We start from the raw sequence: 20,187 nt of genomic DNA, 5'->3' as shown, positions 1-20,187 counted from the left end.
GAAATTATAAAAGAAAAAGTATGTTGAAATGGAAACATAAAATATACAGGAGAATTCCCTCCCTCTCTTCATCCTATGCACGTCACTCACTTGTGTATGTTTGTGTTTGTATGTCCTTTCGGGTGAGATTTCTTCTTTGTTTCCGCTGAATTCATGTTCATCTTTTTTTTTTTAATTTCATCATTTTGTCTTAACGCAATGAGAAAACATAGTATTTAGACGATTTGTAGAAGAGTACAGAAAGGGGACTAATAATCCACGAACTACATGAATGAAAATAATTGTAACTAACTAGTGCTGTTAAATCACTTTAATAGGCCTAAAGGAACTATACTTATCCAAAGAATTACCACAACAAGCTGTTGCCACTCATCTTGAAGGATTTCTCTGTTACCAAGAAAACCGTTTTGAAACTAATAACCTTACAAAGAAAAGATAATAACACAAAAGATCCACTTCCTGGCAGGAAAATAGATTCTGGTCTGCATTATTCACTTTGAATTCAGAAAAATACCTTTTCTAATTTGAGTATAGTCTTTCAATTCGTGTAATATATATTTCTAGCGTAAGTACAAAATTATCCATTTACAAAATGTGGTGAACTACTATATAATTAATGGTGTAGGAACTTCCAGATTAGCTGGAGAAAACATTCAGGAGTGAGCTTCTCGATCTAATTAGGCTCCTGAATGCTCCTTCTAATCTCTTCTCAATGCTGTCAAGTTGAGCCTCAAAAGTCTCCACTTTTGTTTCCATGTTCGTAATGTTTTCTAGGCCTTCAAGTTCTATTCTTCCATTGTGTATCAGTTTTGAAACCAATGACCATTTTGGGTGCTTCGGCTTCAAAAGTGGCATAGACAAGAAGGACAAGAGCATTTGGAAAATCAAAATACAAACTGCATTGGCTTCCCTTAGTGCTCTAATCACAGCTATTGTCTCCTGATCTGCTTCCAGGAATGTTGCGGGGAGAGTCTCACAATCCACTTGCTTCAAGGACAAGGCTAATCTTTTGGCGTCCTTCTTCATTTTCTTGCTGAAACTGGTGAATATTGCAATTCCAGCTTCTGCACTTGAATCTCCTTTTCGTCTTCTGAATGAGGATTGAAGAGCTCTTATGTTTTCCTTATACTGAGAGATGAGTTCCCCTGTAGTGCCACAAACATCAAGAATCCTTATCGAGTTCCCCAATAACTCCTCAAACCATTTAACATGTTGGCATTGGGATATGATCCGAAAGGTTTGAGGCAGTTTAAGAAGATCATCCGTGCACTTCTGTAACTCCTCCAACCCGAGCAAACTATTACAAATTGTCTCCCATGTTGGTGCAACTGATGTCTCCAATCCATTAAGCTTATTCAGCACCTCTTCAACTCTCTAAGTTGTGGGGTGTGATCTGTTGGGCAAACTGATAGATCGAAAAGGCTTGGTTTTTGAACAAGCAAGAGCAGCCATGGCTAGCTTTTTCTGTTTTACTTTTTTCTCTGTGAGAAGTGAGAATAAATTTGGTGAGCAATGAGCATCAACCAAAGGACATTTATATAGGTCGATGGCACAACAAGGGGGACGCTCAGCATGTGAATTGTAATGTGGCCATGTGGATATGCCTTTAAATTGGTAAAATGACACGCTTTTGGCAACCAAAGGCTCTAAATAATTGTCATTTATTAGCCTTCACTGTTTTAAAATTGAAAAGAGTTGTGTGACTTTGCTTTCATATGGGACTTCAGTTACAGGTCAGCTCCCTGCCAAATGCCAATGCTGCCGGATGGCAATTAATAATATGCTTACCATGTGGCTCCCTTGGTCCGGTATCAAATATTATTGGAATATTCAATTTGGCACACGGTTGACGCGGCTCAATAATAAATGGTTAAAGGGTAGATTGTTATTAATCTGTGTATAAAAAATCAGAATTACTGATTTCAATAAACTTTGCAGAAACACGAAGTAACCAAAGTTTAATAAACCAGTAAGAATAGATGAACAAAAATTAATTGAAAAAACTAAAATCTATAATAAACGTACCACAATCTGAAAAAACCAGAATCAGAAAAAGATCAAGCCCACTAAATGCACAGTGTCCCCTTAAGGAAATTATTCCCCTCTAGTATCCGAGGTTTGATTTGGAATATGTCCTCCCAGGATAGAATGATCTCAATCACCAGTGTATTGATACCCAAAACGCTGGTGTCAGCGAACCACTCAACAGCAGTAAAGTACACGAAGAAATTTTGTGCAGAAGAAGAAGAAGAAATCAGAAAAATTCGTAGGGAATAAATCTGAAGAATCAATGTATTTATAGGCAAGAGGAACTGGTTCTGAAAGGTTGCAATCCTTTCAGAATCCACATGACCATTCATGAAAGTTTGCAACCTTTCAAACGGTCATGGCTGTTTCTGAAAGTTGCAACCTTTTAGAACAGTCACTGCGGGAAATTTAAATAAAACGGGAAAAATTTAAATTAAACGGATCGCGCGTGGATCCGAGTCGGGTCAAACCAAAACCAAAACCAAAACCAAAACCAAAACCAAATCCGAAGCCGAGCGACGACGACGGCGCGAGGGGGGTTTCTCTTTCCAACCCTTTTAACAATTAATAGGAGTGTTTCTATATTTAAACTCTCCTATTTTTCTTTCCACCACCGATGAGGGACAAATGTCTTTTCAATAAAGCATAAGAGGACTTTTCAAGTTCTCAACTTTTCAAGTTTCCAACTTTTTCCAAGTTCCTCTTTCATCTTCCCTCAATTTCCCATTAACTCTTGCTACATACCCAACATAGATTATATGTGGTGCTAATTCAGGGTAAGGGGTATAATGAAAGAAGGTGGTATGACCGACAAGGTGGTAATGAAATACTTAGTACTCCTTCATTCTTAATGAATAGGTCTCAAGTTCGAACTCTAGGTACGGAATCGCATTTGTAGGGAGCCTTTACCCCAATGTGGGACCCGATGCGAATTTGAATTTCATCAGACTCCAATATGAATATCAACATCGGAGGAAAAGAAAAAACAAAAAAGAAAAGAAAATGAAAGAAGATGTTTTAATAAATAAATAGTTGTGCACGAGTGGCTTATTCTTCTAATGCTCCCTGCCATCCACAGCAGACTAAAGTGAGGTGGACCCTTATACAACACGTTTTAATTAATGCTCAATTGATCTTTACTTGCACCAAACACTTCTAATTTCCCCCCTAATTATCAGTTAGAAATAGACTTGTCTCAGAGGTTACTGGTGGAGGATATACAAAGCTAGAGGTCGGTATTAGGGAGTTCGAAGTTAAAAGGGCAAAAAAAATTGAGCAAAAATTTCAAAAAGGCAATAAAAAGAAGGTTCAAACCAAAAGGGCAATTTGGACGGAAGGCAAACACCGTGAAATTGTTTGTGTAAGGTGTAGCCTGACATGTGCCTTAGCGCAAGGCGGGTGCGCCTTGTAAGGCACCTGTCAGGTGCGCCTCACAATTAAGATGCAGAGGTTGAGTTGTCGATTTGGTTCGATCCAAACTACTTGTTTTTGGTAAAGTGGCCGTTTGTGCAATACATTTGTTGATCAAATTAAATTAATTATGTGGATTTGCTTAATGTTGTCTTATTTTTCATGAGTTTCTGTTCCATTAGTAAATTGGTACATGTCTTCCATAATTACACTCTAGGCTCGCACCTAATTAACGAGGAAACTTACTGCACATATTTCTGAAATTGATCGTCTTCTAAGATACTCTAAATAAAATTTAAGACGCGTAAAGATAGTTTCTAACTTTACATAGATGTGCACGAGTGGCTTATTAAGTTATTTTCAGACTAGTTTGTGCAGAAAATGGTAAATTAACTCAGTCAATCAATTTTCTAGAAACACTGAAACATTGGAAATCCAAGCTCAAGCAAGTTTTTAAAGTCTTTTTAGGAAACTCGAAATTGTCTTTAAGTTATAACCCATGAGATACTTATCATAGTTGATTTGATTTTACAGATTGATGTTTCTTAGCTAGGTAATGGGAGAAGGGAGTCAGATAGTCTTTCAATTCGTGTAATATATATATATTTCTAGCATAAGTACAAAATTAATACACATGTACAAAGTGTGGTGAACAACTATACAGTTAATGGAGTAGGAACTTCCAGATTAGCTGGAGAAAGCATTCAGGAGCGAGCTTCTTGATCTAATCAGGCTCCTAAATGCTCCTTCTAATCCCTTCTCAATGTCGTCAAGTTGAGCCTCAAAAGTCTCCACTTTTGTTTCCAAGATCGTACTGTTTTCTAGGCCTTCATGTTCTGTTCTTCCGTTGTGTATCAGTTTTGAAACCAATGACCATTTTGGCTGCTTGGGCTTCAAAAGTGGCAAAGACAACAAGGACAAGAGCATTTGGAAAATCAAAATGCAAACTGCATTGGCTTCCCTTAGTGCTCTAATCACAGCTATTGTCTCCTGATCTGCTTCCACGAATATTGTTGCGGTGAGAGTCTCACAATCCACTAATTGCTTCAAGGACAAGACTAATCTTTTGGCATCCTTCTTCATTTTCTTGCTGAAACTGGTGAATCTTGCAATTCCAGCTTCTGCACTTGAATCTCCTTTTCGTCTTCTGAGTGAAGATTGAAGAGCTCTTACATTTTCCTTATACTGAGAGACGAATTCCTTTATAGTGCCACAAATATCAAGAATCCTAACCGAGTTTCCCAATAACTCCTCAAACCATTTAACATGTTGGCATTGGGATATGATCCGAAAGGTTTGAGGCAGTTTAAGAAGATCATCCGTGCACTTCTGTAACTCCTCCAACCCGAGCAAACTATTACAAATTGTCTCCCATGTTGGTGCAACTGATGTCTCCAATCCATTAAGCTTATTCAGTACCTCTTCAACTCTCTGAGTTGTGGGGTGTGATCTGTTGGGCAAACTGATAGATCGAAAAGGCTTGGTTTTTGAACAAGCAAGAGCAGCCATGGCTTTTTATGTTTTACTTTTAGTTTCTTTGTGAGAAGAGAGAATAAATTTGGTGAGCAATGAGCATCAACCAAGGACATTTATATAAGCATAAAAAGGGGGTCTACTACTCTGAGCATGTTATTGTAATGTGGCCATGCCCTTTAAATGTGGTGAAGTGATATACATTTAGCAAACAAAAACTCTAATCAATTGTCCTTTTAAAAGATTTGTGTAACTTTGCCTTCATACGGGACTTCAGTTACAGGTCAGCTCCCTCCTGGCTGCCAAGAGTTGTGCCATTGCTACCGGATGACAATTAATAATATGTCTACCATGTGGCTCCAACGCGGTATTCGATTTGGCACGCGAATACACGTTGGCTCAAGAACTTCGTGTTCAATAATAAATGGCTGAAGTGCAAATAAATGTGGTGCAAATCAAGGCGTATAATGAAAGAAGGTGATATGATTAATAAATAGCTGTGCACGAGTGGCTTGTTCTTCTAATGTTCCCTGCCATCCACAGCATACTAAAGTGAGGTAGACCCTTATACAACACGTTTTAATTAATGCTCAGTTGATGATTATTTGCACCAAACACTTTTAATTTCCCCCTAATAATTGTTAGTTAGTGGTGGAGGATATACAATGCTAAAGGTCGGTATAATTAGTGTTAAAAGAAAGATTGATTGATGGTTTATTTGTATCATGCAAAAAGATTATGGATAAATACCCCTTAAAATAAAAAAAAGCCAATAAAGAGGGAGACGAATCTTGAGATTTCACAAATAAAAAAAGGAGATGAGAAGATAATGACGAATATAATTTAGTTTAGTGTGCACGTTGTGCTGATACTTATTTCCTCCATGTTTTCTACCTAGAGAATCTCCAAATTAATGCTTATAATTATTGGTTCTATCATAAAAATCACTTTTTCACCTTCTCAACACTAATAAACAACTCTCTTGGACACATGCAGCGAAAATGCCGAATAACATTAAGTAGATGTTTGGTCATGAGGATAAAAAAAATTAAAAATAATTCTTATGTGAAAATGTAAAAATTGAAGTTGTGTTTAATTATATATTTTTTTTGTAATAAATATAGTTCTCTATGTATTTTTCTTAATCAATTACAATAATTTGTAATTATTTTATTGTTGATGTATTTTTATTTTGTCAGTAGAATTCTAAATCAAAATGTACAAACATTTATCATATAGTAGTTAATTTTCTTTCACAATATTTATAGGTTTCTTCGTCTATAGAGATTAATATCCCAATGGATAGTTAGGATATCTATTTCAACATGGTTGTATATTTGATTGTGTGGAAGATGTGATGAATATATTATTGTCTAGGATAAAAGCGGGTCACTTTCCTTTTTCACCCGTTCGGACCTTGATTTTTTTCTCAAAAATTATGTTTAGCCCAGCTCCGCCACATTAAGAGTTTGCCCTAATTGCCATCTCTAAAACCCATAGAGTGGTTTGGAGATAGTGGAAGCAAAGGCTGAATTCGTTGGTTTGAAAAAAACATAATCTTATTGGTTTGATTTGCTTTATAGATTAAAAAAAATCGACATATTTGGTTTGATTTGGTAAATGAAAAAAAAAACCATCTAGGTACACTCTTCAGGGCCTTGGAACAACAAAGAATTAACTAATTGGTTCATCAAAGATATAACCAAAGTATATATCTAAGTACATTGCCAGATTTTTGTTTGATAAAAATAGAAAAGAGAGAAGAAAAAAGGAGAGGCAGAGTTTGTGAGTATAACTATGATTTATATATGTATGTTTTTGTTGTATGTGTAATTACAAAAATTGTTCCTTCACAAGGCTTTTCATAAGCATGTCCTACAATATTCGGATGCTTATGCAATAATGCAAATACAATACTACTACTATTTTCATTGGCAAGAGATAACATTTAGTAGTGTGCTCCTTGATCTGATCAAACATCTAAAGATGTTGTCAAGACCACTCTCAATGCATTCAAAATGAGCTTCCACTGTTTCTAATTTGCTTTGCACAAACTGGATTTTCTCCATTTCATTAGGACCACACTTGGAAAGGCTGCTTAATGCAGCATCAACACTTTCTATCTCATTCACATTGTCTTGATCTCCCTTGTTCACCAATCTTGAAACCAAAGACCATTTGCTAATTGGCTTAGATATTGGAGCTGACAAGAAATTCAACACCATTTGGAATACTGAAATTCCTATTGTGGTAACTTCTCTTAGGATTCTGATAACAGCTGAGACAAGTTGATCATCAACTTCCATTACAACAACTACTTCCTCATGGTCCATTCTTTTCAAAGCTGTAATTAAACTTTTGGCTTCTTTCTTCATCCTCTTCCTGAATGTGGTGTAGTTGTTGATACTCAAATCTCCCTTTCTCCTCCTCAGTGAGGACTGAACATCTTTAACATTTTCTTTAAACTGTGACATAAGGTCCCTTGTTGTGCCACAAATATCAAGAAATCTCACAGATTTATCCAAGATTTCATCGACCCATTTCTTATTTTGGCACTGGGAAAGGGATTGAAGAGTCGAGGGCAAGTTTAAAAGATCACCCATACACTTATGCACCTCCCCAAAACCAACTAGACCATTATAAACAGCTTCTGCAGTTGGTGAAGCAGAGAATTCCCAAGTTTTAAGCTTGTTGAGCTCCTCTTCAATATTCTCAGTAACTGGATGTGATCTGCTTGGCAAACTGATGGATCTTTTATTGGATTTTGATGAAAAACTTGCCATTTTTTCTATGGACTTGGGACTTAAAGTTTGGGGATATGATTAAATGCCTTGGAGCCTGAATCCTATTTATACTAAAATTGTATAGAAAGCGACAATAAACAGAGTACTCTGTTATTTAGACTGGCATGTGACAAAAGAGAATGGGCATCGCTTATTGTGCCACTTTGCATTACCCTATTGCTTGTTGATCATAAAAGATGTCTCAGCAAATACGTGGCTTCTTAATATTGTTTTGGTTGGAGGAGCCATAGTTTGTCAATGATCGGTAACAGCAAAGCTCCATTATTAAATTCAGATTAAGATCTGTTATTGCTTATTGAACGTCTTTTTCAGAAACAACTTTAAAAAAGTTAGATTACATATTGAAGGGATAAGGAAACTCTAATGCTACTGTGGCAAAGGTGATATTACTACACGTATGGCTTGTTGGTTACCTTCCTCACAAAATGTGATTACTAAATTTCTAAAAGTAATTTTCAAAATATGACATAGTTAACCAACTGAGTTACTAGCGATATCCAAATATTTGCGGATTAATATGTGATTTTACTGTAGGCAGTCCATTAACCTAGTTGACCTGTCACATTAGTTGTGCAACAAAAACCAATAATTTGCTAATTATTTAATTTGTTCTAGTTATGAGATGGTATGACAAGATCATCTAGATGAAGCCACGAGTAAATACTAGGCTCCCTTCCTCCCGGGCATTGCGCCAGTTCAACCACCTCATGTGTTAGTTTTAAAAATATATATATTTTTTCTACAATTTTGTCTGCTAGTACATTGTTGTCTTAGCTGGAGGAGTGAAATTCTTTGAAACCAGAAGGAGACAACAATCAATATGATTATATTATATTATATTATATTAGTCAACTGATCATAATGGAGATTAAGAATAATGAGACAAAATTTTAAATTGCGCACGAATGGAAATTTGGATTTGTTTGTCCATGATAATTAACTTAGCAATCCATATAAATATATATTGTCTAACCTGGAGAGTACAATCCTCTTCTTTATAGTATACTTATAAACTGCTTAATTCCAATTAACGCGTTATTATAAATGTATCCTCCCCCATTTTGTGATGGATTAACTCCTAACTAAGATCACTGATTTCTTCCTGATAATTTAATTTGATATTGTTAAAGACGGATTTTGATAATGGTTTATTTGTATCATTCAAAAAGATTATGGAAGAATATTTTTTTTTTTAAAAATCAACAAATGTAGAGAAGAATAGGTAATAGGTTATAAGCATTCCAAGGATTTGTGATCTAATTAAACTAAGGAAGAATCTCGTGATTATATTTTTTTTCACTAATTAATAAATAGATTCAGTGGTTAAGAAGATAAGAGACGAATAATACATATTTTAGTGCACGAGTGGCATGTTGCATAGATGTTTCCTTGGTCCGTTTAAATACAGCTAATTTCTTCTTTTTTTTAGTAAAAAAAAACTCAACATAATACCATCATTCATGAGATCATCATTTCCGCCATGTCCTTTATTTGCACTACTAAGATTAAGTACGTAGGACATTTTAGAGGTACCTTTATTACTTTCATCATTTCATTTTACGTGGTTCATATACTAAAAATTAATTTTCCTTTTTTACATATATATGGACTATGCTAGATTTCTTTTTTCTTTCTTCCGATATTATTAGTTTAACTTAGATTACTTTAAAAATAATTAAAATAAAAATGATATAGTAAAACGAACCCCTCAAAAATATCAAGTTAACATGAGTCAAATTAAGTTGTTCATTCAAGGAAGCATTTCGTGGATTTAACCAAAGTATATATATCTAAGTTCCTTGCCAGATTGTTGTTGATGGTAAATTAGAAAGATACACGAGAAAGACAGGCAGAGTTTGTGAGTATAACTAAGATTCCGTATATGTATAATTACAAAAAATTTCCTTTACAAGGTTTTCATAAACATGTCCTACAATACTCGGATGCTTATGATATACAATACTATTTTCATTGGCAAGAGACAACATTTAATAGTGTGCTTCTTGATCTGATCAAACATCTAAAGATGTTGTCAAGACCCTTCTCAATGCATTCAAAATGAGCTTCCACTCTTTCCAATTTGCTCTGCACAAATTGGATCTTTTCCATTTCATTAGGACCACACTTGGAAAGACTGCTTAATGCAGCATCAACACTTTCTATTTCATTTACAGTATTGCCTTGATCTACACCCTTGTTGACTAATCTTGAAACCAAAGACCATTTGCTAATTGGCTTAGAATTTGAGGCTGACAAATAATTCAACAACATTTGGTAAACTGAAATTCCCATTGTGGCAACTTCTCTTAGGACTCTGATAACAGCTGAGACAAGTTGATCATCTACTTCCATTACATCAACTACTTCCTCATGGTCCATTCTTTTCAAAGTTGTAATCAAACTTTTGGCTTCTTTTTTCATTTTCTTCCTGAATGTGGTGTAGTTGTTGATGCTCAAATCTTCTTTTCTCCTCCTGAGTGAAGACTGAACATCTTTAACATTTTCCTTAAATTGCGATACGATCTCCTTTGTTGTGCTACATATATCAAGAAATCTGACAGATTTATCCAAGATTTCATCGACCCATTTCTTGTTTTGAAATTGAGAAAGGGAGTGAAGTGTGAGGGGCAAATTTAAAAGATCAACCATGCACTTATGCACCTCCCTTAAACCAATTAGACCACTGTAAACAGCTTCTGCAGTTGGTGAAGCAGAGAATTCCCAAGTTTTGAGCTTGTTGATCTCCTCTTCAATATTCTGTGTAGCTGGATGTGATCTGCTTGGCAAACTGATGGATCTTTTATTGGATTTTGATGAAAAATTTGCCATCTTTTTCCTCTGTTTCTGTTTGGGGATGAAGAAAGACCTTCAAAACTCATCTTATTTATACCAAAACTTTATAGAAAGCGACAAGATACAGTATAATCCGCTAATATAGCGTTGAGATTGCCATGTGACGAGGTGTGGCCATTTCCTAAGAGTTCGGTGAGCTTGTTTTGCTTTAACCCAAAAAAAAAAAAAAACTTACGTCATTAGTGATTTTTTTAATGATTTCGTCTTCCACAGGTTGCAACTTGGCGTTACCTTATTGCTTCAAAGTGGATGAAAGATGTCTCATCACATACGTGGCTTTTTGATGTTACTCTTGGTTGAAAGAGCTTCAGTTTGTCATGAATTGGAAACAGCTAGTCGCCACTATTAAATTGAGACGAAGATTTTTTATACAAGATTCTCGTACGACTTTTTTTCAGAAAAGAAAATTGTAAACAACTTTAGTGAATAAGTGTATGTATTCAATAGTAATTTTTATTTATCAAAACTTAGATATGTAATTGCACCGTGAGTGATATTTTGAGATATTAACTTTTCTTTTGTTTCATTTGGTAGGTTTTTATATTCTTTTTCTTTTAGTACTTTGTCTGCAAGAACATGGCTTTCTGAGATTGTCTTAGCTGGACGAGTGGAACTCTTCAATACTAGAAGGAGACAAGCACCGATATCATTATATAAATAAATCATCTGCTTATAATTGAGATTAAGAATAATGAAGAAAATTATTTTAATTGTGCACGAATGGAAGGCCTGGATTTGTATGTTTGTGATAATTACTATAATGGAATATTGTTTATTTATAAGTCAGCATTTAAAGGATTTCAGATCTAATTATTAGAGTTTCTTATTTAGTTAGGTGTGCACGAGTGGCCTGTTGCGTTGATGTTTCCTTGGTCAGTTTTTTCTACTAAGAGAATCCTCAATAATTAATGCTTAACAGCTATTTACTTACAATACAGTTCAACCGATGGTCATGATATTCAATTATAGGTTGAATCAGTTAATTACCTCAAAGAAATAGTACTGAACATGTCAATGATCATCATCGCATTTAAGGGTGTGGCCTAGTGGTCAATAAAATAGTTGAAATTTTGAGCTCTCAAGTTCAAAATTTAGTAGCCTTGGTGGGTAGAATTATCTGGTAGCTGATGCTAGTGGGAAATGGCAAGTATCTCGTAGAATTAGTCGAAGTGCGCGAAAGCTTGCCTAGACATAACATTCATCAAAGTATGTTTAAGTTCGTCCTTTAATTTTTGTTTGGTTGAAGTTTAGAAAATAGACTAGAGAGAAAAAGAGGCACAATTGATATAGCTATATGATAAATTTCATTGTATGTATGTTAATTACAAAATTGTTCCTTACATGGATTTCATAAGCATATTATTGAATCTTACAGAGAGAATTATGAGAAAGAAGAAGAAGGTTCCATTACTAAAAAACTGATCTGAATCAATTACAATGCAAGTATTTATATAAGGCATTCTATACATGTGCCTCAGTGCCATCTAACTAACTCTTCTAACTAATTCTTTAACAGACTAATTAATTAACCTCCTAATCCGTTAACTAACAGAATTGATTCAATTATCTAACCAATTCCAATACATATCCTACAAATATTTGGATATGCTTATGCAATACAATACAATACAGGACAATAGTATAGTATTTTCATTGGCAAGAGACAATATTTAGTAGTGTGCTTCTTGATCTAATCAAGCATCTAAATATGTTGTCAAGACCATTCTCAATGCATTCAAAATGAGCTTCTACTGTTTCCAATTTGCTCTGCACAAATTGTATCTTCTCCATTTCATTAGGACCAGGCTTGGAAAGGCTGTTTAATGCAACATCAACACTTTCTATCTCATTGACATTGTCTTGATCTCCCTTGTTCACCAATCTTGAAACCAAAGACCATTTGCTAATTGGCTTAGATATTGGAGCTGACAAGAAATTCAACACAATTTGGAATACAGAAATTCCTATTGTGGCAACTTCTCTTAGGATTCTGATAACAACTGAGACAAGTTGATCATCAATTTCCATTACATCAACAACTTCCTCATGATCCATTTTCTTTAAAGCTGTAACTAAGTTTTTGACATCTTTCTTCATCTTCTTCCTGAATGTGGTGTACTTGTTGATGCTCAAATCTCCTTTTCTCCTCCTCAATGAAGACTGAACATCTTTAACATTTTCCTTAAATTGCGACACGAGCTCCCTTGTTGTGCCACAAATATCAAGAAATCTGACAGATTTATCCAAGATTTCATCGACCCATTTCTTATTTTGGCACTGAGAAAGTGCTTGAAGAGTCGAGGTCAGTTTTAAAAGATCACCCATACACTTATGTACCTCCCCAAAACCAACTAGACCATTATAAACAGCTTTTGCAGTTGGTGAAGCAGAGAATTCCCAAGTTTTAAGCTTGCTTAGCTCCTCTTCAATATTCTGAGTAGCTGGATGTGATCTGCTTGGCAAACTGATGGATCTTTTATTAGATTTTGATGAAAAAGTTGACATCTTTTTCTCTCTTTGTTCCTTTCCTTATACTTTTTGAGTTTGGGGATGATCAAAACTGAATCCTATTTATACCAAAATTGTATTAGAAAGCGACAAGAAACAGAGTAGTCTTTGCCAAAAGAGAATGGGCAGTCCCTTGTTGCGCTTCCTGTAAACAAACCTTTAATCATTGCTCTTTCTTGTCTTCAATTGAGTTGCCACTTTGCGTTACCTTATTGCTTGTGAGTGATGAAGAAAGATGCCTCAGCATATACGTGGCTTCTTAATGTTGTGTTGATTGGAGGAGTCATAGTTTTGTCAAGTGGAAACAGCAAAGCGTCATTATTAAATTGACATGAACATCTTTTGTGGCAGATTTTCATACTACTTTTTTACTATCTTAAGGAATTTTCTAGAAACACGATTGTTGCAACTTTGGCGAGGTGTATGTAATAATATATTTGGAACACGTATGAATTATTGGTTACCTTCCTCTTTTACATTAATTGTTTAAACTTAATGAACTCTAATCCATTATGATATAGAATTGCATAGGTTTAGCCACGACATACATATGAGATTATTTTATAATCCGTTCGTCATTATTTTAAAATAAAGGGAATCAATTTGAAGGATGTCAATCTAATTGCAAGAAATAAACTAAAGGGTATTTGGCAATGAATTTTTTTCAATTTTTATCAGCGTTTAATTTCGGATCAATTTTCAAATATCATTTTTTTCACTTTGAAAAGAAATAATTATTTTTTCCATTTGCACAATGAAACATAAAAATGGTTAATGGATATTGGATTGTGAATATATTGCATTAGTTTGTAATTACTGAGATTAAGCACGCAGATCAATCTAATATACAGGCACATTTCTAGTCTCAACAAATGATTAGCTAACTAACATATTTGATGCAAATTACTAGGGTATTAATTGTTTGAGTGTGAAACAAATATGACGACCATGGGCGTAGCTACACTATTTGGACATCCTTTCGACTAAAAATTACATCATATATATAAATAAAATGATATTTTAATAGTTAAATAAGATGTTTTGGACACCCTTGAAACAACAAACGTTCTTAGCTTGTTAGAATCTGGTGTTCAGCCAAAGCTAGGCTAACAACCTCCATGTGAGCTCGATTCCCCACACCTACATTTTATTTTTACATTTTCAAAAAAGCTATTAATTAATAAATCTGTTATTTTTTCAATAATGCAATACTAATATTATCTATTAAAATAATCTTAAATATGAAACCTACAACTTAAAATTTTAAGGAAAAAAATGTTTAGTAGCCAATTAACTTTTTAATCAATTTAACTTTTGATTTTTTTTCTTTTCATTAAATTTTTAAATAAAATTTTAAATTAATTATTTAATTTAAAGTTTATCAGAAAATCTTATTTCTTTTTTTCTATAAAACTATTAAAAGTGAAAAAGGCTTTTTATAAAATTTCTTTTAAAAAATCTCTTTTGATTCTACTCTTTATTTTCAATTTCTCGGTGAAATCTTTAAGTATAAATGTGATTTCATTTTAAATTGAATTTTCTCTTTTCTTTTTTTTTGTTTGTTCACTTCATATTAAATAAACATGAACATCCAAGCTAAATATTATATAGTTTGATTTTAAATTTTTTGGTATATTATTTATGTTACATAATTTGATTTACAAAATTTTATATATAGCACCGATTCGTTAATTTTCCTTTTTTACCTATGCAATTCTTAGACATCTTTCATGAAATTTCTGACTCCGCCACTGAATTGGATATCAAAAATGGGGGAAGTCAAGCTGAGGTGCTAAGCTCCTAATTGTGGCCATTTGCAGTTTTGCCTCTATTTTGTGCTGATTTTTAAATAATTTTTTTGTGACGCATACGTTTATATAATATTTTATAAGTTATATTTGGACGTGGCTTCAATTTTTAAAGAAGGTATATTACACTAGGCATTTTATGCCTAATTATTTTGGTTTGCTTGAAAACATTTCGAAGTAGATATTTTATATTATTCTATACGTACGTTTCATCCCAAGTTGAGCTTCAGTTTAATCCGAGGTTTACTTATTTTCTTGCTAATTATTTTTCCTAATTTTACCCATCAATTACTCGTATTATTCTTCACTGCACCCGTCCTTTGGAAAAGATAAATTATTCGGAACGAAAAATAGATAAAATTTAAACAGAAAAAGGCATTTGGTAAAATAATAAAAACAAGCAGAAACTAATAAACTATTGTAAATAATAATAATAAACAAAAAATATCATAGGGTATCAAGGAAATTAAATAAAAGAGAGATGGAATAGAACAAGTTAAATATATAGTTCTCTCCTATCACCATGAAGAAATGCAATGCATAGAGAATTGTTAGCTAGGTATGACTATGAGCATGAACAGACAAAAACATTAAAACATATATGATATAAAAATGTCGAATGAGTTGAATCTGTGTGATGCAAGAATGAAACAGTATATATAAGTGAATTGATATCTATTCAAAGAACTTATAACCAAAACACAAGTACACAGCAGCATGTACTCATGTTATACATGCATGGGATCGGAATTTAATGTTAAAGAGGTGAAAATTTGACCATTCACGAATGTCTAGTGTGGGTATTGGGGATGGTGGAGCCACAATTTTTTTATTTTTTTTGTCTATTTCCTATTATAATTAGGAAAACTCAAAATTAAATGTTTTAAAGTTTTATATGAATTTTGTTTGATCAATTTTATATAGTAAAAACAATGTGTTTGAGGTAATTATTCAACTCTTTCCAACAAGGCTGCTCGCTCATCCGTTTTCATACATATTCCTATTATTACTTATGTATAGTACTTAATTACATATTGAGTAATGTTGGCTTTTAGTTAACTTCAATACATGGGGCATGGGCCTTTGGTGGTAAGGGAGACACAACCAACGGACATTATATTGAAACATCACATGAAAGATGGGCTTTGATTTGATCATACAATAACTAAAGTTTTACTAGCTAGTAGGATACATTATGAATTTGAGTATATGTTCAAGTCGATTCTCCTACTAAAATTTCAGTATTCAACATTCTTACGTAATTGGCTTATTATTATTATTTTCTGGTTCCTGTTCATTTTTCACTGTCGTAATTTATTTTGTTTTATTCTATTTTAGGTCATTGATTAGTATCAATGAATTATCATATAAGTCAGGATGGCCGAGTGGTCTAAGGCGCCAGACTCAAGTTCTGGTCTTCGTAAGAGGGCGTGGGTTCAAATCCCACTTCTGACATTTTTTTATTTTTTTCTCTCTCTCAATACTTCAAAACCAATTGACTCAACAATTCATTTTTTTAGTCGCATTTTCACTTGAAATACTGCTTACTTGATGCCGGAATAACATTTTTCACCAATTATCTCAACAATTCAATTTTTTAATCATTTTCGGAAATAAGGGTTACATCATCAATCCTAATCGTTTTTTTTTCTCTACTTGAATCACAAGTTCCTTTGAAAGTTAAGTTAACCTATATCATAAAGCCACATTAGAATAATAAAACAATAACTTAACCTATTTCATGAAGCCACATTAGAGAGAATAATATAAACATTAGTTTATTTTATATAATATATTGAATTAGGAGAGCACACCACTTAACAAATGCAAAACAAAATGTTGGGCTAAAGAGTACGTAGGATTAATTTGCAATTAGTGCTTGCAATATAATCTCAGTTTTCTTGGACGGTGCTATCAGCCATGTGAGTGAATTAGTCGAGAATTAAGTTAATTAATTGAGAAGAATAGGACAAGACCAACTGGGGTAAAGGGAATGGGGGAACATTCATTAATTAGCATATATGTCTCAAATTAATTGTAACTTTATCCTTTTGATCATCATGTGTTTCTTTCAATTTTTCGTGCTCTAAAAATTAGTGTTAATCATATATTTAGTCTGTTTGACTAAGTTTTTTGGGAGGCCAAAAGTGTTTATTTTGAAAAAGTAAAGTATTTGGCCAAACTTTTGGAGAAAATAAGTGTTACTTGTAGAAAAAATGTTTACACTTAAAAGCATTTTAAAAAAGTTTGGTCACACTAATTGCTGCTCAAAATGATTTTTAAATTTATTGATCAAACACAAATGATTTCTTGTATTTTCTTTAAAGTACTCCCTTTGTCCAACCGTAGTTGTCCACTATTGACTTGACACACTCTTTAAGAAACAATAAATAATAGGGGTAATATTACTACTATTTTATCATTTGACTTTATTAAATTTAATGCTTTGAGAAATGTGTTAGATGATAAATAATATTTAATAACTGCCGACACCCAATTTTGACCCTCCACAATATAAATTAATCATTTCGAGCTTCTCCAATTTCAAACGATTTAAAATTATTAGTTTTATAAAATTTCTAAAAAAGAATAATAATAAAAATAAATAAATAAATAATAATAATAATAATAATAATAATATAGTTTGCAAGTTATTTTAACTAGTTCCGTCTTATTTTATAATTTTTAGATAATATATATGTTTTACATAATTATGTATATAATTATTATGTTTTATGAATATTCAGAAATCGTCTCAAAAAGAGTTTGTTTTATATTCAATTAAATTAATTTGGTTTATAGTATAAGATATTTATTTTATTAGTTTAATTATTCTTATTTTATATTATTTTGTCTTATTTAATTTTGTTGATTTGAAAAGCACATTTTATTTAAGTTACGTTATTTTAGTTATGGCCATAGTTTTAAAATAATTAGTTTTATAAAAGTAATAATAATAATATAGTTTGCAAGACTTTTAAATAGTTTGTCACTTTTCATAAATTTTAGATGATGTATATGTTTTACATAATTATGTATATGATTAGTATATTTTATGATTATTCGAAAATCGTCAAAAAATAATAATTATATTTTAAATATTAGGGATGGTTATAGTTTTGAGTTAATAAGTTTTATGAAATTCAAAATACTTTCAAGTTATTTTTTAAAGTAATTTTATCACTTTTTAATAATAAGTATGTGTAATTTGCAATCACGCTATTTTATAAATATTTAAAAATTATCACAAAAGATTTTACATTTTAGTTAAAAATTTTATCAATTTGCTTTAAGTTATAGCTATAATTTCGAGTTAATTAGTTTTGTAATTGAATTAATCAATTTATAATTAAGTTCATTATTTTTATTTTGTTGAGATTAAGAAACTCATTAATTAATTTATATTAATTCGTCTTATTTGGCTTTTTAGTCGAATCACCAATTAAACTCAATTTGGCAAACTTGTCAATTTTCATAGGCCATAATTGCAATTCTTGTGACTATTTCTTAATTTGCAAAACCTATCCACATTTTGACCCTATTTTCAGCTAAGAAACGGGCCAAATTCCACTCCATCCTTTAAGCCCACCAAAAGAAACCCATTCCAAACAACAACTCAACAATTCCAATTCAATATCCCTTTTTCAGCAGTCCACCAAATAACCTGCGCCAAGCCCAATTTTCAACACCAAAACCGACCCCATCCCCCTTTCCCTTCCAAGTTCCAAAGCGTACAGTAGTACACATACGATTCCAGACGACCCCTACGTCCATTTTCTTCTTCTTCACGTGAAAATCCCGGCAGATCCGGCGAGAAATTCGCGAAATCGCCCATACCTTGCAGCAGTCGTCCCATCCCCTTTTTCCCGTTTCAAAAATTTCCCATCATCTTTACTGTGGTTTCGAAAATAGCAGAAGGGATTGAAAACTTTGTTTGAATTCTCAATGGTTTTTCCCCCCAAAAACGACTTTTTCTCCTTCTATATATTCCCTCTTTCAATCCCTGTTATTGGGGGATAATAAAAAAAAAGGGGAGATAAAAAATAATAATATAGCAAGGTATAGAGAAATATGAATCTATAAGAGGTTTTAAGTCGCTGATTGGTGGAGGGATCGTTGTTACCTCGCTCGTTTTCGTCTCCGTTCGCTGCACTTTGGAAGGTAACAACTCCTCTTCTCTCATTTCATTTTTATTTCAGTTAATTTGTTCTCTGTTTGGTGAAGTAGTTACTTGCATATCTATATTTGTTTCTTTCCGGTTGAACTCCCTTAGTGCTATAATGCATGAATTAGGATGATGTAGTAGCTAGTTTTATGGTGCAATGTCCTCATTTCTCACTGTCTGTTGTTGCTTTGGTTTGAGAATGAGAAAACAGTGGAAACTTCATGTATTTTGCTTCACACCCTTACCCCTCAACTGAAGAAAAGTGTTCTTGTGTGTTTATTTTGAGTAGTATTTTAGCTAGATTAACTAATTTCTTGAAATCGTGATTGTTTCTTTTGTTACAATTTCCCTTAGAATTATATCTAAGTGTTAAGGTATGTCTTTTCTTTTTTTTTAGAATGTGAAATTATTGTTTAAAATAGTAATATGGGTTTGTGTATAATGAGACAGCCTTAACCTCTATGTTTTAATTTGTTACTATCGAAATGTCCTGAAAGCTCTCATTTAAATTCATTGTTCGAAAATCTGGTGCTATTTTGAGGATTATGCCATCAGTGATCTAGTTAATCCAAGCATGGCTTTAGGTTCTTATTTTAATATCTTATCCAATTAGGCATATTTGTGAGTGTTGAGTAGACTTAAAAAATTATGGCCTTGATGTTTCTGACTGTGAAGGTTCCTTGTTAATACTAGTTTGAATTCGCGTAGTGGATATATCTATCCTCTGTTTTCAATCAACTTGAGTGGTATATATCTCTTTGGATTTAAACTCATGACGGGATGCTTGTAACTCTACCATTTTAATGTGACGATTTAACTAAGATTACTCTTATTTTTCCAAAAAAAATAGCCCTCCCCATCTTTGTCCAAAGTCTAAAAATATCCTTCTGATTTTTTAACTTGTTGTGTAACTTAGTTATTCACTTGAACGTTAATATTCAACAGTGATATGAACATTGTTTTGTATTATGCCATTGTTTAACATATTTGCTTATGTTGCCTAGTTTAGTTATTTAAATATGGCTATTTTCTTCCTTTGCCTATAATGAGTTAATTGTCTATTGTCTTCAATTTTGATCATTTGATATGACAAACCGGCAACCTTTAAGTCTCCATAGATAAAGCTAGTTTCGTATTG

General features: G+C 32.9%; 4 protein-coding genes, 1 non-coding gene and 1 pseudogene across 5 annotated transcripts; 1 reads left to right on the top strand and 5 right to left on the bottom strand.

Annotated features, from left to right (window-relative positions):
* Positions 1–460: 460 nt before the first annotated feature.
* Positions 461–1,452, bottom strand: LOC125822820 (uncharacterized; annotated as a pseudogene).
* A 2,637-nt stretch (positions 1,453–4,089) lies between these two features.
* Positions 4,090–5,015, bottom strand: LOC125822819 (uncharacterized). The gene has a single exon (XM_049502279.1). The coding sequence runs from the start codon at positions 4,945–4,947 to the stop codon at positions 4,126–4,128; it is 822 nt and encodes a 273-aa protein (XP_049358236.1). The 5' UTR covers positions 4,948–5,015; the 3' UTR covers positions 4,090–4,125.
* Positions 5,016–6,839: 1,824 nt separating this feature from the next.
* Positions 6,840–7,698, bottom strand: LOC125822818 (uncharacterized). Its single transcript, XM_049502278.1, has one exon. It carries the CDS (start codon positions 7,692–7,694, stop codon positions 6,840–6,842), a length of 855 nt encoding a protein of 284 aa, XP_049358235.1. The 5' UTR covers positions 7,695–7,698.
* Positions 7,699–9,617: 1,919 nt separating this feature from the next.
* LOC125822816 (protein BPS1, chloroplastic-like) lies at positions 9,618–10,550 on the bottom strand. Its single transcript, XM_049502275.1, has one exon. The coding sequence runs from the start codon at positions 10,542–10,544 to the stop codon at positions 9,684–9,686; it is 861 nt and encodes a 286-aa protein (XP_049358232.1). The 5' UTR covers positions 10,545–10,550; the 3' UTR covers positions 9,618–9,683.
* Positions 10,551–12,200: 1,650 nt separating this feature from the next.
* Positions 12,201–13,079, bottom strand: LOC125822817 (uncharacterized). The gene has a single exon (XM_049502277.1). It carries the CDS (start codon positions 13,071–13,073, stop codon positions 12,219–12,221), a length of 855 nt encoding a protein of 284 aa, XP_049358234.1. The 5' UTR covers positions 13,074–13,079; the 3' UTR covers positions 12,201–12,218.
* A 3,176-nt stretch (positions 13,080–16,255) lies between these two features.
* Positions 16,256–16,339, top strand: TRNAL-CAA (transfer RNA leucine (anticodon CAA)). The gene has a single exon. It is a non-coding gene; the product is annotated as a tRNA-Leu (tRNA).
* Positions 16,340–20,187: the final 3,848 nt, after the last annotated feature.

The sequence above is a fragment of the Solanum verrucosum genome, unplaced genomic scaffold, assembly GCF_900185275.1.
Source record: "Solanum verrucosum unplaced genomic scaffold, falcon-dt-bn FXZP01000103.1, whole genome shotgun sequence".
In the NCBI taxonomy this organism is placed as follows: domain Eukaryota; kingdom Viridiplantae; phylum Streptophyta; class Magnoliopsida; order Solanales; family Solanaceae; genus Solanum; species Solanum verrucosum.
This window is presented reverse-complemented; position numbering and strand designations above follow the sequence as displayed.

Coding starts and splice junctions, on each gene's coding strand:
- LOC125822819 (XM_049502279.1), bottom strand. CDS start 4,947: ATGGCTGCTCTTGCTTGTTCAAAAACCAAGCCTTTTCGATCTATCAGT.
- LOC125822818 (XM_049502278.1), bottom strand. CDS start 7,694: ATGGCAAGTTTTTCATCAAAATCCAATAAAAGATCCATCAGTTTGCCA.
- LOC125822816 (XM_049502275.1), bottom strand. CDS start 10,544: ATGGCAAATTTTTCATCAAAATCCAATAAAAGATCCATCAGTTTGCCA.
- LOC125822817 (XM_049502277.1), bottom strand. CDS start 13,073: ATGTCAACTTTTTCATCAAAATCTAATAAAAGATCCATCAGTTTGCCA.